Source organism: Trachinotus anak, unplaced genomic scaffold (genome assembly GCF_046630095.1).
Source record: "Trachinotus anak isolate AG129_WGS33_773 ecotype Australia unplaced genomic scaffold, CSIRO_AGI_Tana_v1 ptg000010l, whole genome shotgun sequence".
Classification (NCBI taxonomy): domain Eukaryota; kingdom Metazoa; phylum Chordata; class Actinopteri; order Carangiformes; family Carangidae; genus Trachinotus; species Trachinotus anak.
Window position 1 is genome coordinate 547726 of NW_027273861.1, and position 17566 is coordinate 565291.

Here is a 17566-nt window from a genome sequence, read left to right on the forward strand (position 1 = left end):
TAGCAGTGTGCTGGGCTAGACAATAAATGGAGTGCAGCTCGCCCCCTCCCCCCAAAGTTTGGCTTTAACTGCCTGTCCCGTAACCATCAAACACTGCCACTGGTTTCCTACAAGGCTTTGGAGCAAGAGAACATGAAAGGGAGGAGAGGACGACAGCTGAGGTCCCCACTTCTTCTCTGGATGTGGTAATAGATGGGTAGGGCTGGAGTCTGCTGATAATTGGTAGCTTGCTGTATAAAGAGGGGTCCTTCAACTGAAAAACCTCATGGGAGGTCTTTAATTTAAGATACTAAATACGCCCCTCTCCCCTCACTCCAAGTCAGGACGTTTGTATTTGTGTGTGTGTGTGTGTGTGTATGTGTGTGTGAGTTCTGCACATGCTCTGTGTATAAACACACAACAGATTCCACATCCACATTCTGCATCTTTATACCTTTTGCTGACTCAATCTTCTAGGTTTAGTATTGTCTCTCACTCACTCACACACACACACACACACACAAACACACACTTGCTGCCGTGCACAGACACACAAAGATGTGCCATATGAGGTGCTGACAGGTCAGGAGTAGAATCACAGGTTTCTTAGAGTGCCGTCACCATGTTACACCACACACACACACACACACACACACACACCATCTACCACATGCCATCAGCAGCAGCATGGCCTATTACGTAGTTTGACCACATCAGTCAGAGGCGTCTGCTTAAACGTGACGGAGGAGGACGTCTGCAGAGTCTGTGTAAAAGTGCAGTTCAGGTGTTAGACAAAGACAGTTTTACACTTAAGTCTGACTCACAACAGTCAGAATACAACAGTACGACACAACTCACTTGGTTCCCTCAGTGCTTCATCTGAAGACAACACAGCGCTTTAAAAACTGCCCACTGTTGAGTGCTACAACATAATGTTAGGATGATATGAAACTTGATATTAGACATATTACATTAGAGGTAAAGGTGATTTCATTTCCAGACACTAAAGAAATGACTATATTTCAGTAGGGTAGAGTTAGTACAGGACAATTGTAAAGGACAATGTCACAAACAAATATTTACTCATGTCAAAGACCAGGTGTTCATACACGTGTATCTAAAAACCAGACCAGTTACCCTGTCACTCATGTTTAATGGTAATTACTATATTAAATCATATTCTTAAGCTTGCTTATTGTCTGGGTGATGTGCTCTCTGTGTACTTTCTCCCTGTTATACTAGACCAAAAATGATTGTCCTGAATTAGAAACACCTCTCTGTGTTGGGCGTCAGTTTCACGTGACTGGGACGAGACAGGGAAAAAAACACAACACAGTGAATGATCTATCATTGGATATGAAAACACCGTCAGCCCTTAGCAACAGTTTGTTATTATACCATAGCTGCACAACAGCTGGTATCAATACAAATAACATAACGATATTTTTTAAAAATTATTAATATCTTCATAAATGTACTAAAGTGTCGGAGTTTTAATTCAAATCACAACACTGACCAGACAATTAGATATTTTCCCCAAATTGTTCAGATCTTCTTTACAGGATCAACTGTGTGAGCAGTGGAGCTCGAGCTGTTTGCTGAAACAAAAGTCATTTACCAGACCTGCACACTGCTTATTTTACTGGATCTTATCACGTGCACTAAGCTGAGGAGGGAGACACTATTAAAAATCTGGGCTATTTGTCCTGATCAGCCAAATCCCTTCTGGTCTGTGAGCATTCCTGAGTCATTCCTTGGCTGTGGGCTTTGGCAGCAACCCAGAGACCAGAGCGAGCACAAACACTGTCCAGGCTTGGGCACGCGGGCTCCCAGAGGTCCTTTCTACTGTGTCACTCAGTGATCTGTGAGCTGGAGGTGGGTCTAAAATGCCTGGAAGGGAAAGCTGATGTCGTACTTTGGAGCTCCCACCTCTCTACCACCATATTTCTATAGTTAAGGACCAACACAGCACTGAGTGTGAAGGAGCTGTCAGTGACTCATCAAGTAACATCTAGTGGGAATCAGTGCTAATGTTAGCAAGCTATCAAATAGTTAACTACTGCCATGGTAAAAAAAAAACTGTGTCTGAAAACTGTAGTTTGCATTTTCAAAAAATGAGGAGAATCCAAAATTCAGTTTGACATTTATACACAGTCTTATGTGTAAATGGTTCTGTAGTTAAACGTGATCAAATTTCTCAGAGTAAGGTAAGAATCAGTCTTTTGTTTCAGTATCAGAACTGAAACGCTGGGGTCATCAGAACTAGCATTTACAAAGTGGAAACAAGACCCAACTATTATTCTACAGCCAGTTCATCTTGACAGTTGCTATTTTCACAGGTGCTGTAATAACATAATTCTCTAGTTCTGGCAGTAACAAATAGATAATCTGAAAAACCAAATGTCCAAACATCCCGGTACCCAGATAGCAAAATGAAACCTCTGGCCCAACATATGGCTGGGTCTTTGGCCCAAGTCTGGCCCCTGTGCTTCCGCGTCCGGCCAGATTCTGGCTGTTATCCTCCAGTTCTAGCTGACAGCCAGAAGATTTTCTGTGTGTGTGCCAGAATTGGTCCAGATGTGGATGTAGCATCTGACAATCATGCCTTATATGAGCCAGATTTGGGCCGCAGAACTGGGCAAATACTGGTCCAAAAGTAAACCAGCATGTGGCCCAAGTATGAGCCGGATTTATTTTTCTAGCTGGGAACATGCCACACTGTTTGATCAGCAAATTATCTGGGAAATGAACAACTAAAGATAGCAATAATGGGTTTTGATTTTCCTCCCATTACTGTGTAGAAAACTTGTCACATTGTACCCAATAACATTTGCAGGTCGAGTTGTCATTTCTCTTCTCGGTTGCTTCCTCAGCATCTGTCTGTGTCTCGTGTCCCTGTGGACTCTGAGACCTTTTCCCCTTCCTGTGTTATACTTGTCTACCAAAGTTTTTCTCCTGCACTCTTGCAAAAGATTGTATCAGTGTCAGGAGTTGCAGCATCACTCCTTAAATGCTTCAGCATGTGGTCAGCTCAGGATCTGACCATACAACAACCTGAGCTCTTCAGGGATGAAAACATGGATCTAAGCTGCCACTCTTAATGATGGCTGTCTGCCTCACAGATATCATTAGAAATATCATTTCATGGTGTTTGTTAAACTGAATTACACTGGACTATTGACTTGACGTTTGTTGGATTTTACTGTTGACTCACTTTCAACTTTGATTCATTGTGAAAGTGGGATTTGAAAGACTAAAAGGCTCTTTAACACGCAGAGAACTGGCTCAGATCTTTTGAATCCTGCAACCTTAATCGACTTTGAGCACTTGATGGGAAAAGATTTGATAGTTTATGGCTGTTCTAGCTCGTTCATCACCACCAGTGAATACTGTTACAGCCTTTTTACACCTAAATTAGTGGGTATAAACAGGTTTTTTAATGCAGGTAAACCTGCCAAAAAAGGCGATTAACACCTATAACATTGCCAGACGAGTTTGGTCTTCTCTTTGGACCGAGGACACACACAACTGCAGGGAGCACTGTCATCACATGCAGTTGCAGAGCACACACACACAGACACAGAGCAGAAAGAGTGAGCTGTTAGCTGCCAGGCAGACTTTTATCCCCAGGCTGGGGCTAAGTGTTGGAGCCTCCGTGTGAGATGCTTCACTTGGTGATTGTGTGTTATTAAAGTTTAATTCTGGGCTGCAGCTCACTCTTGCAGGGCCACAGCGCAGTGTAGCTGCTGTGTTCATTGTTTAAGAGCACGGTGCTGGACAGGTGACAGGTATGTTTACAGTGTTTGTGCTCTGAAAGACGGAAAAGGGGCAAAAATTAGTGCATTCACCCAGGTGTCGTGTTTACATCAATGCCAATCAGCAACTGTAGCTGATAAATACCTGCATCTACCACAGACTCATTTGACCCGGGTGTGAATGCTGATTGTACCATTTTCCATTGCTAACAAAAGTCCAGTATTAGTGGGTCTTAGCGGGTTTTTTGACCAGTGCCTTGTGTCAACAGTCCAGGCTGGTGGTGGTGGTGTACTGGTGTGGGGAATTTTTATTGATTCATTTTGGGCCTTGATACCAATTGATCATGGTTTGAATGTCTTAGTCTTTCTGAGTATTGTTGCTGACCATGTCCATCCCTTTATGGCCATAGGTGAGCAGCATACGTATTGCAAGTGGACTGACAAATCATTTGCAAAACAGTAAAATTTCAGTGAAAAAATGTTAATAAAATGTTAAAAAATTAAAATATAAATAATGTTTCTAAATATTTTTTAATGAACTGGTCTTTAAAAACATTAAAAATGTTTTTTTTAAAAACTCCTTTCATTGTTTTGTTTTTTTTTTTTTTTCTCATATTGACGACCATCTCTGTGATAAACCAATGATAGCATAGGAGCTTTCATGTTGCTGCTGGACCAGAACTTATACTTGTTTGCTATCTCAGTCTGATTGCGTGCTGAAAGATTACATCCATGGCAAAAACAAAATGTATAGCTGGTTAGGAACAGAAAGAAATATTGAGCTCCCTACATGTTTCCTCTGCTTTCAGTTTAGTCCTGAATGTTCGATCGTTATCATGTTGTTACAGGATCGGATGTGGGCCGCCAACACTTTTCAGACTTTCAAGTCGGCCATGAGACAGAAAAGGTTGGAAACCACTGCTCTACTGGCTGCTTCCAGAAGGATAATGCTAAAGTCTGCTGATCTGTTGATCCAGGACATGAAGACCTGAGGATCGACCCAGTGTTAGTGTGGTGTTCCTAATAAAGTGAATGTATGTGTACACATCTAAAATGTGCTACAGTGTGTGTGTGTGTGTATGTGTGTGTGTAAGAGGCTCATATCTTCACCAAGAACAATGCTACAGCCTGTCTGCTTCCTTCCTGCCAGTCGTGAGAGAGGAGAGGTCTCAGTGATAACCTGCTCAGGAAGCCATGATGTTCAAAACTTTCACGCAATATTGAGAATGGATTAAAGAGACACTGAAAGAAGCTTAAACTCTCAGGGCCAGATTCACTAAACCTTCTGCAGATGTGGCTCGTTCTGCCCCAGAAGTTTGTGCTGTATTTACTAATCAGATGCTTCAGGATGAAGCTGCAGTTTGCATGTGAGTGTTTGACAGGTGCTTCTGTCACCTCACTGCATGTGTGTTCAGGGGAGGGTCTCACTAACAACAGGGCGAGACATGTTAATGGAGGGTGACTGTGTATTCTGCTGAATTTACTGAGGTCACTGAATCTGTCAGTTCTGTGGGGGAAAACTCTCCACCTCTGAACTCAGGTGGAAACACAGCACAGGTGAGGAGGAAGGTTGTGGAAATGAAAAGAAACGTGTATTAAATATTGGCTTGTGTATAGTTGAAAACACAACATCTGATGACTGATGCTTGTGTTCACTAAACTTGAATTTATTTGATCAGGATAATTTATTTATTTGAATTTGAACTTGACTTCGAGGAAGTGTAAAATCACTACAGACTACAACTAAACGTGAAGTGTGTTTGGCTTCATTCACCTCACTGTTACCCTTCTGTCTTTTCATCTTTACTAATCAACCATTTCACCCACTGAGCAGCTCAGAGGCAAGCGTCAGCTACCGCACACTTTTAAGGTGGAATGTTTTGTATGTTACTCAGTGCTTAGAAATACATCTTAAATGTCAATACAACAACTTTGACCTTTTCATGTGCTTTCATTAGCTCTCCTCCAGGTTATAAATCAAAGGCTCCCTTCAGTGAAGATGGGGCAGGTTGAATCACTGTTTCCTTCACGTCTTCCACTGCTCACACTGCACTTCTAGAGGAGTGGTGAGCTAAACTACTGTCAGGACGAAATGTAAACCAACACTGTTACAAGACTGAAAGATATGAATCGATCTTGATTTGGTCGAGATAGAATCAGAACCATATGAACACCATCCCTACCTCCACCTGCTCTGAGCCGCTGGACCTGATGTCCTGTCCTGTCCTCTCTCTCTCTCTCTCCCTCTCTCTCTCCTTGTGTTTATTTTGTGCATCTTTAATTTGTCTCATTGCATCATTATATCACTTCATTGCCTTCAAAGCTCCCATCAATGTGTTTAGCACATCTGATATAATAATAATTAGCTGTATGGTTTATTATGGGATCATCATCTCCAGAGTAATGTTTTATTAACAGATCTCAGGTGCAGAAGCTCATCGGCCAAAGCTAATGTTTTGAAATGGTTTTGAACTGCGTCTGTGAGCTCTCTCTCCTACTCTGTCACTACATCAGCCACAAGTCCAGAGTTTGTGCCTTTGAATGAGGATTTGGGCTAAAAATAAAGGGTAAACAAGGAGCTGGTCTGTGTACATAGAGCAGGTATCAGACGGACAAACTCTGAAATCATCTGATCAACTTTAAAGAGGTTAATTGATCTGAGACATTTCCACATCCGCAGAGACACGAGAGAGTAGAAAGAGAGAGAGAACGTACATGAACTACCATCAGCTAAAGACACAGATCACTGGCCTGGACAAAGACAGAGTAAAACACATGTATTAGGACAACATGAACCTCACAACAGTGTGGAAATGAAATGTGTGAGGAAACATTAAACCCAAACACACAAAGAAGCTCTGTTCAGTTCTCTGGGGATGTGTTGTCATTCTAACATTACCTGCTCTGGTGATTTTATTCCCACCTGGAGCGTGAGTGTAATTCTGACCCCGACTATAATTACAGCTGCAATTACTGACTGTGTCTCTATAAACCTGCTGCTCTTCCTGTAATTTAAATCCTGTTCAGAGCCACATCCTTGTTTTATTAAAAGAATCTCTCAGTTTTTCCATGTGAAGAGCTGCTAATCCTTCTTTTTTATTAAATCCAAAGGTCCAGCTACGTCAGCTGCAGGTAGAGACTGTCTGTTTTTGGGGGGTTGTTTTTTAGCCTTGTTTTTTAGCCTGTACTTGTTTACAATCTGCATAAAAGATGCCGAATCAGCTGTCAGTCTCTATTTGCAGTGTGACCACACAAGCACATACAAGTGTCACTGGATTAGTTTGTCACTGACAAAACATGATTATTCTCAGGCAAATCCTGAGAATATGGACATTGATTCACAGTGGGCATCTGAGATAATGATATCTGCAGTAATGATTTATATCAACTCTGACTCTGACTCTCCTGGTGAAGCTTCTGGCTCTCTCTTCTGTCTTTGCCCTGATCAGTGTCTGTTACAAACCATATCCTGTAATTTCCCAATGGTTCAAAAGCAGAGATGAGTTAAATTACAGAGGAGCACAGTCAATTTCCTCTTCCCCACCTACCATGTAAATGTTGTTGTAAATGTTGTTCAGGTTGAAGACTGGTTGGAAATGTTTCAGAGAGATGGCACCACCTGTACAGGTTCTGTCTGAACTGTGGATTTTTGCCACATTTCACTGAATATTTATTGTTACTCATCAACAAACTCTTCTCCCTCTGAGATGTTCTGTTCTGTGTTTAGCTGATGCAATAAAAAATTAGGTTAAAACATTTCTAAAAAGCAGAATGGGTGAAATGTGTGTGTGTGTGTGTGTGTGTGTGTGTGTGTGTGTCTCCTTACCTCCATTCTGGGTGATGTATCTGACCCAGGGCAGGGCCTGGTAGCCACTCTTCTCAATGATCTTCAGGTAGCGTACCTGCACAGAGGCAGAGACACAGAGTGGGTCAGGGCCAGCATGTTTCTGCTATGAGGCTCTCTGAGACACATTAACCTCGGTGGACTCAGCTCAAGTTGTCAGTGGTCCGTCTTCGCACGTTGTAATTGCTTAAAGATGTCTGAAGAATGCCTGTGTTTTATGAAGTGATTACGTGTTTTGATATAAAAGTTACACCACACTGTGCAGGTGTTGGGCAGATGTGCCAGAGCAGACAGTGGGGTTGGAGATGTGGTGCATTCTCAGCTACTCTGACAGTTTAATCAAAGACAGAGCTTTAGTGACCGTCCTCAGTCACCTGATGTTCAAGCATGTCAGACTACAAAGAGAGGGGGAAAGCATGGAGACAACATGAGCTGGGTTTTCTCCCCACACAGCGACTTATTCATCTGAACCCCACTGATAATTCCTGTCAATGAATCTTCTATCCAATCAAAATCTTACTGGATGACACTTCAATAAGAATAAATGTCTACAGCTGGTAAAACACAGTCCTGATTGAATTCATGGAGGATAAAACTACAAGTGAAGTCAGTCTGATTGCAATCAATACAAACTGAGGAGTTTGGATCAGAAACCACTGTTACTGAAGAACACACAATTAAAAGCCTGATTCCTTTATAATTATTCAATCTGTTGAAAAATGTCATTGTTTTTAGATTTGAGGAGTATTGAATTTTTCTGTTGTTTTTCTCTGTTCAAATTCAACATCCTCAGTGTCGACATGCAACAGGCCGCGTCTTGTGCTATTACTGTTACTCTCTTCACTGATGCAAACTGCAGAAATCCAGTGAGGTTTTGGGTTTGACACCACAGATAGAAAAGGTAAAGCTTTGTGCTTGAGACAGTTTGACTGTATTATCATCATTATTTTTCTGGGGCACCAGCCAGTTATTTAACTATTGAAGTCAGATAATCATCAATGGATACATGAATGATATTACTCATATATACAAAAATATTTCAGCAAATTATAGGTAAAAAAATATCTTCTCCTGTGTTTTCTCTGAAGTGTTGATCTCCATGAGAAGATATATTTGTGGTTTAGGAACCAAAAACCATCTCAGTGTAGTTTTACATCTCCTCTCTCAGGCTTCTCTCTGGAGCTCTAATAACAACAGGTCAGTCGGCCAATCAGAAGAGAGGATCTGAGCCTCTCTTCTGATTGGTCGATAGTTTTCTGAGTGATCCAATAAAAATATATCAGATTTCAGGTAAACACTCAGAGAAACCAAATCCTGCAAGGTTAGATGGTGGGTCCAGGTGGGCGGGACTTGGAGCATGGCTGAGGACCTCAATTCCTTCACTTCAAACCCCAGTTTAGAGAAATGTGCAGTAATGTAGCAACAGCAACTTCAATTCTACATTGTATTTTAGGACACAAGTGAATATAACCCTTGCTTACAAACAGGGCTGCATCATATGGAGAAAAAAATCATACTGCGATTATTTTGGCAGATATCAAGGTATGATTCACAATTTCAGTTGGAATGATCATTTTTGCTTTTTCATTTTCACTGAAATAAATTTCAAATGATGATTCCTTCATGTCTGAAGAATCTGATTGGTAGGCCGGGTCTTTGTCTCTGTCGCACCACAACACTTATGGTGCTAACAGTGCACAACAATGTAGTGACAAATTTTACCTTTATCAAAAAAAATTGCAGCTCCTGTGATTTTTATATTGCACTTGGCCATTTTGCAATTTTGATATTTTCTATTAACTGTGCAGCTCTACTAACAGACGATGAGAAATGGAAATTGTTTAATTGTTTTCTCTTCCAAATAAGTTGGACTAGCACACTGGTTTGTTTCCAACCTGAGCTCTTTATAGTGCTGTCACCGTGTTCCCAGATCTCAGCAATTAACGTGGTCTTAACTTGTTTTTTTGTATTACTGAAAGGAATGACTGACAAGTAGATGAAAATGAACCTTAAGTTGTAATAACCCAGAATGATCCGTGTTGTTGTTAAGGACTTTGTTGAAATTTAAATGTGTATCTTGTGCCATGCAGCCAGACGGAGCCAAGAGAAACTGCAGTGTTTTCCCACAGAGGAGGAATTATTGAAGAAACCCACAAAAATAATAAACCTCCAGCAGGACCAGGCATATCTCAGGGTGCTCAAAGCATTCAGGAGGCTCAACATCTGCTGACTGCATAATGAAGCATAACTGATTTTTGTTCACCAAACTGCAGCAAACCACAAACTGTCAGAGGGAATAGCCCCGAGCTTGTTTGTGATTATTCAGACCTGAGTATGAATCCAGGCCTCTGTGCCAAAAGCATGAAACATCAATGAGGACAAGACAGAGAGCATGAATGAAGTGGTGACAGAGGGGGAAAGAAAGACAATGGAGCAGCGACACAGAGCCAAATACAGAGCAGAGATCAAGAAGAAGACTGGGAGGAGAGACTGGAGTTAGGATTTAAACACAATGGAAACATCATCACTTACACCAAAGACACAAACGATGACACAGATTCGAGCATGTTCACAGAGGAGACAAACATCGAGGAAGAAAGGAAGAGGAAGTGTCTCTTAAATCTCTGCCAGAGATTAAAAGCTGGAACCAGTTGGTCAGGAAGTCAGAGCGGTGGAGATGTGACACTGAAAAAATGTCCTCCCACAGCGCAAAGTCACAGAGCTGATATTTTTATCCTTTCCATATGGAGGTGGATGATTTTCAGCTTTGGGAAATTAGGTTCCAGCAGGGGAACATGTATCTACACAGTCCACGATCCAGATCAGCTCTCTAGTCCAGGACTACGTCTCTCTCTGCAGTGAGAGTGTGCACGCTCACTCATCCTTCCACTGGACTCGATCAGAGGTGGACAAAGTACACTACTGGATAACTTAGGTCACAGTACAGATCCTCCTGTCAAACATGCTCCAACACAAGTCAAAGTTGTTACTGTACTGGAGTACTCACTTTAAAAAATACTGAAGTATTTAGAAGTAGATTTTTTATGTCAAAACATTGTTGTATTAGTCCACATTTACAGAATCTAATGACTTTGAAACGAACGGCCACTGAGTGAGTGAGTGAGTGAGTGAGTGAGTGAGTGAGTGAGTGAGTGAGTGAGAGTGAGTGAGTGAGGAGACGTTGTTGGGTTTTTGTTTGGTCGTGGCAAAACTTCTAAACTAAAGGAAACTTTCTTTACCTCTAAAACTTCAGACACAGACCTCAGATCAGGTCGTGGTCTCTGGTGAAGAATCTTCTGCCTCATCTTCATCTGATGAAGCATCGTCAGGACACTGACAGGTTCAGACATGACTGACTGTGATTGGTTTTTCTCCTGTGATGAACACAGTGTATGGTCCATCAAAAGAAAATTCATTCCTCTGACTATAAGCTCTGCTTCAAAGTAAGAGTACTTCATAGAAATGTGGTGGAGTCAAAAGTACAATATTTGTCTTTAGGTGCAGTAAAAGTCACAACTTTACAAAAATATAATCCTCATGTAAAGTACAGATACTGGAAAAAACACTGAAGTACAGGACTGAAGTAAATGTACTTGGGTACTGTCCCCCTCCTGGACATGATGCACATGATGAAAGCCAGAGACATAAAGGCCTCCAGCATTCACAGTGGTGAAGCTTGAAATGAGTGTGTCTCAGCTGCACTGCCCTGATCAGCAGCGTCAGTAAATCTGTACCAACCAGTCGCTCATCGTCTGTTTCTGACAGAGCAGTCACTTCAGGTGTGATTCATCCTCCCCCCACAGATCATACATGTGTCATTTCCAGTAGCGCTGTGGGCCTTGTCCTGCTGGGCTGCTGGTTAAGATGCATACACCATCAAATTGCAGTGTCACGGGTTGGATTCCAGGTGGAGACCTTTGATACACATCATATCTCTTTTCCAACATTTCCTGTTTATATCACTACTGTCTCTCACAACTAAAAGGCAAAACACACACACACACACACACACCAGGGGTCAACCGATATTGTTTCTTCAGAGCAAAATCTGATACAAATATTTAGTAATCAAGGAGATTACTAAATATTAATAACCCTTACCCCCCCCCCCCCCCCCCCCCCCCCCCCCACACACACACACACAGTTCAAGACCCCCGCGAACACAATGTGCTCCCTTTAATAACAGCTGCCTGCTCAAGTGCTCCCCTCTCACAACAGCTCCCATGTCTCTGTGGCATCTTGTGTTGTGTGTGTGTGTGTGAGTGTGTGTGTATGTGAGTGAGTGAGTGTGTGGTACCAGCAGGGACCTTGGGGGTCTTGCCTCAGGCCACATAATAGATCCTCATCCCAAGTGATCTCTCAGTAATAGCAGGCCTTGTAGCAGCTAATGGCAGCATCTCTCTTATGATGTCTCCGCTGATCCAAGTCCACACAGCTATTTTGAGAGAACTGTGGCTTCTCCGGCACCCGCCTCTGCTCTTGTCTCTGTCTTTACAAGGTGCCATTAGCTGAGGTTGAGTCTGTGAGGTGAATGCGGCCGGGTTAGAAGTGGATCTGGGTTCATGACGATGAAAATGCCTGAGTTAATTAAAGGCAGCATCTCTGGCTTGGGGCTCACAGTGGTCTGTGGTTCAGCTCTCAACAACTGACTCTCGGGAGTTTATTATTACACTTGTATTAAACCAACAGCAAGACAATGGCTGCCTTGTTATCCAGCCTCCTGAACCAAGCCCAGCAGGGCAGCACATAAACAGTCCGACCGCAGAGCTTCAATTAAGTGACAAGTTCCGGTTTGTTCCAGCTCGGTTCCTCTTTTAGTTTTGTTTAATATTTCTGACAACACTGTTCTCACTGAAGTAACTGCTGAGAACCAGAAACACATGATGATGGATGAGAGTCTGGGTCTGTTTCAAGAACCTCTCGTAACAACTGGGAAAACTGGGATCAGGTGTGTGGGTGGGCAAACAGAAAACAGGTGAACGAGTGGAAAAGGTCCAGGGACAGGGCTGAAGGGGAGAACATGGAGATGGAGGGAAATGTGCTAAACACCATGTGGGTGAATAAAACTGACAAATACTTTAAAACCATTGAAGCTGCTGTCTGATGCATGTTTTATTCAGGGGATGATCCACGTGTTAGTGCTGTTCTCCAGCAGCCTCAGTGTCTTTCTCCCATGCACTGTAGAAAGCAACACTGGAGCTATAGGTGCTGCATCACAAAGGAATCATGTCTTTAATAATACATAATACATGACTGAGTCCAGTGACTTTGGAGTTAAGGGAACAAAAAAACTTGTCTATTGCAATAAATAAGCTGAATTACATTTCATGAAATTGAAAGTCTCCTCTCCTCCTCCAACAGTACTAACACCTGAAGAATAAATGTCCGGTAACTGTGAAAAAGATCTATCTGAGTGGACTGTAAATGACTAGCCCAAGTGCTAGCTCGCAGACTGGAGCAGTTCTTATCTTCTGTGGTCAGGATGGTTTTTGGATGGCTGCTAAATATTGAGTAATATCCCCAGAGCACCTGAAGTAAAATTCTTTCAGGTCTTTCCAGATGCAGAAAAGGCCTTCAGGAGGTCAGGAGAGGAGTATCTGCTCCATGTGCTGCAGTGAACTGGTCGTAAAGATCATTTTATTGACTGGACAAAGGTATGAAACGACCTGTGGCCAAGATTGTGATTAACGACTGCTCGTCTGATCATTTCCACTCCACTCAGGCACACATCTAGGGTGTCGCCCTTTATCTCTGCTTGTTTTTGCATTTGCTCTTGAACCCTTAGCGGGGGCAATCACAGAACACAGTAACATCACTGGAGTCAAATTCAGGGCCGTGGACCAGAGAATATATGCTGATGATGTTTTTCTTTTTATTACAGATCTCAATACCTCAAGCTCAGCAGTTCTCTCTATCACTGGTCACTGATCTGAGATTTAAGATACAATAAATGAAGAAATGAAAGATCTGCACAAAGTACACTGTGGATCTGTTGTGACAGACGTTAAAAAATTGAATAGATGTATAACCTTCCTCTACCATGGTTGGCTTCCACTAATCCACTGAAGTTCTCCAACAGTTGAACCTCTAAAACAAATTCAACAAAAACTGAGCATTAGAACTGTGACTAACATTAATTTCAGCTGTGCTCCTGATAAACCGCCAGCTGATTATATGTCTAAAGCCATTTATCTTTAACAGATGAATGAAGCCATCAATGCCAGGTACTCCATGTCTGAAAAGATCCTAAGAGACAGAGGAGAAAGTCCTCAGTCTGCATTCTATGAGCAAAAATGCATTTTAATGTTCAGCAGAGTTACACAAGATTTTAAAAGCCTTGTCTCTGTGGTGCCCTCGAACACGGCAACAGGAAGTTTTCTAACCTTTTCTCATCTGCATTATCACCTGACCATCACATGACCGGACAGTAGGAATTATATGAAACACACTCTGAAAGATGATCCATCTCAGACAACATCTAATGGTCTCTGCAATTTAAACATTTGGAGCTAAAACATCCAAAATCCTGCAGATAAAGAAGAAGAGTCAAAGAGAAACTGTGAGTGGAACAGTTTGTTATTGTGTGTCCACTGTAAGTGTGACCCAGAGGACACAGGTTCCAGCTGCTGGGGCTGTAAAATACTATAACCCAACAATACAGAGCTCTGACCCTTACAAACTCCCAGTGCAGCTCTTTCTCCAGGTTTAAGGGCCCCCACCTCTCAGAGGTTAAACCCAGCAGTCCTGTGCCCTGATGAAACTCAGGTAGGCCTATGTGTCGCCCCCCAGCTTGTCTGCTCTCATTCTTTCAACTCCTCAGCTGCACACAGGTGTTTTTAAACCACTCCAACCAAACTGTTAGTCCATCTGTAGCTGTACCAAAACCTCATTATATCTGCACTGACAGATGAAAACCACATATTTCTAAATCTGTCAGGAACTATTAACACTGTTACATCAAGTCATGTTCCCATGTTTTGATTCAACAAACCTCTGTTGGTTTTCACTTTGTCAGAAACAGGGTTAGGGTTAGGGTTAGAAACAAAAGTACAGGCCACATGTGAGTGGAGAGGGTCAGTGTGTGGTGGAAGGTGTAGCAGAAGGGTGCAAGCTTCCCCTGCACACTCCCTAAAGTCTTCTCTAGGAAATTATTTCGCTTTAATCAAATTTTTGTACTAAAAAATCAAAGTAGTGTATTACCTGCAGTGTGTAGTGTTGAACTGTAAGTTCAGACCGAAGGTGACAAGAGAGAAAAAATTCTCTCTGCCAACAACGCTGTTGAAGAGCGTGGGCGTTCTGACCTGGATGAAATAAGCAGCTAGTTTCTTCTTAATGCTTGTTCTTGCAAACTTTATTTAAAAAGCCTGCAAAGCAAACAGACTCACCAACTTTGTGCCAACTGGCCATATGAAGGGTCTAAGTTAACTGTGTGACATGTTTAAATTAGCAACGTTAACATTATTGATTCACATGAAGTTGTCAAGCAACACCGTTTTGCATGTATATTTTCACTAAATATATCACAGACTCCACGTCACCAGCTCACCTGGAACACCTACAGTGTCTGACACCTTCGTTCATGCATCGCTTTCTTATTCAAGTTTCTGTGAGCAAACAGGGACACGGCTTAAAGGACGGGAACACTCGCCTCTACAGCTCCTCCTCCACTGTGCTTAGAAACAAGTGTTTCATGTGAACTGAAGTTTACAGTGTTTTCTAGTTTGCTCTAGAGCGGAGAACGTCTACATTGTGATTGAGCCACGGCCCCGCCCACAGTGTGAATGTCAGTCTACACACACACAAACAAACAAACAAACACACATACACACATGCACACACACACACACACACACACACACACACACACACACACACACACACACACACATACTTGTACTTCTATCTTTATGAGGACACTCACTGACATAATGCATTCCCTAGCCCCTTACCCTAACCTTAACCATCACAACTGAGTGCCTAACCCTAACCCTGACCTTAACCTTAACCTAATTCTAACCATAACTCTAAAACCAAGTCTTAACCCTCAACATGTGATTTGAAGGTGTCTCAAAAAGTGAGGACCGGCCAAAATGTCCTCACTTTCCCAAAATGTCCTCACTCTGTTAGTAGAATACTTTTTTTGGTCCTTACTATGTAGCAAGTACAAGTATACACACACACACACACACACACACACACACACACACACACACACACACACACACACACACACACACACACACACACACACACTTGTACTTCCATCTTTGTGAGGACACTCATTGACCCTAACCCTGACCCTAACCTTAAGGGTTCAGTCATTAATAATTACTGTTGAGTCTGAGCTGCCTTGATTCCACCAGTGTTGAAGTATGTTGCTCTGCTTCTGTCTCTATTCCTTTTACAACGTCGCCCTCGTGTGGCTGCATCTGTCACCCCACACATATTTATCCAAACATCAGAGTGACACCTGCAGCTTTACAGAGGAACCACAGGGCCTCTGAACATCTGGATTCAGCCTCTCCTCCATGAACCACTCACATTACAAAGCAGTAGAAGTGTTTCTTACCTGGATGCCAGAGGTGGTGAAGTAGGGGATCTCAAACTTGACACTGATAGGAGGCTTTCCTTCTTTGTCCTCTGCTTCCACGCTGGGCAGACCAAAGTGGGCCCTCATTAGATATTCTTTACCACCCTGAAATTCAGGACACAGTGGAGCCATCAGGACTTCTGGAACTTTGTGATGTCACAACAAAGCAGCCACTGCTCTAAGCCATGCCCCAAGCCACGCCCACCTGGACCCACCATCCAACCTTGCAGGATTTGGTTTCTCTGAGTGTTTACCTGAAATCTCATTCAGAAAACTGACCTGTTGTTACTAGAGCTCCTGAGAGAAGCCTGAGAGAGGAGATGTAAAACTACACTGAGATGGTTTTTGGTTCTTAAAACCACAAATAGATCTTCTGATGGAGATCAGCACTTCAGATAAAACACAGGTGAAGTTAAAATATGGACCTTTAAAAATTTTCAGTACAGAAAACAAAAACAAACTGATGACTCAATAACCCAAGATGATATTTAGAACACAACATATTATCCAGTCTGTTTATACAGAATAATCTCACTGTGTCTAACACTGTCACTGTCATATTCTGATGAAAATTCAAATGTGTTGTTGACATACTGGGAAGGATTTGATGGACCAGACTATCTCACTGTTCTCTGGGATCCACTTGACGCTGCCCACAGTGGTCTTGAATTTAGGTGAGTCAGCGTCAGTGGGGACTGGGATGTGGATCTCTACGTTGTTGGCTGTGGAGCGCCTCTTGAACTGACTCTTGGCCTGTAGGACAGGAGGAGAGGACAGAGAAGACAGAGAGAACAGACGGAGAGAAGAAGATAATGTATAAAAAATCTGTTATATTTCTTGCTCTTCATGTTATTTGACCCCGTGAAGAGAAGACCTGAGACTTTACCTTGATCATGTACTCGATTCTGCTATGTGAGTGTTTCTCAATGACTGACTCGATCCAGATCAGTGGCTTGACCTGAGGACATCAAACACAGTCGTCATATTAAAGAGTGTAGTCAGGGATTTCATTCAACTCTCAGCAATCGTTTCACAAAGAAAATGGGGGGGGGGGGGGGGGGGGATTGGGCTGGTGAGCAGTGCACAGCTGTTTGCAGAGGGGGGTGGATTGTCCTGACCCGACAGCAACAGCCAAACTGTTACACGTTCACTGAAACTAAATCAAACATTAATGTTCCTTCCTTTCTGCATGTCCACAGCTGAAGATGTGTCACACTGGCCAACACACTGAACATAGCTGCCCACATCTGTCAGTGTGGGTCAGTATCAGCAGAAACACCGAGGTCCTCCTCCGTTCACGTTTGAGCTGAGAGCAAAACACACATCATTTTAATGATTTGGATTTTGTATATTTGATATGTTGCGTCAGTTGTTTATACTCTGTGTAAACTTGACTT

At 42.5% G+C, this 17566-nt stretch overlaps 1 protein-coding gene across 3 annotated transcripts in view; it reads right to left on the minus strand.

The window, feature by feature from the left end:
• LOC139626436 (AP-1 complex subunit mu-1) overlaps nt 1-17566 on the minus strand; it is a 40916-nt gene that overhangs the window by 13973 nt on the left and 9377 nt on the right. The window contains exons 8-12 of one of the 3 annotated variants that reach the window (XM_071486733.1): nt 17056-17127; nt 16764-16922; nt 16149-16274; nt 7561-7636; nt 7397-7461 (exon numbers count right to left, since the gene is read on the minus strand). In XM_071486733.1, the coding sequence (XP_071342834.1) occupies nt 7418-7461; nt 7561-7636; nt 16149-16274; nt 16764-16922; nt 17056-17127 (477 nt within the window). In that variant the 3' untranslated portion in view covers nt 7397-7417. Of the gene's footprint in view, nt 1-7396; nt 7462-7560; nt 7637-12692; nt 12758-16148; nt 16275-16763; nt 16923-17055; nt 17128-17566 lie in introns of those variants that run through there. The other 2 variants (XM_071486734.1, XM_071486735.1) reach the window with 2 other exon arrangements.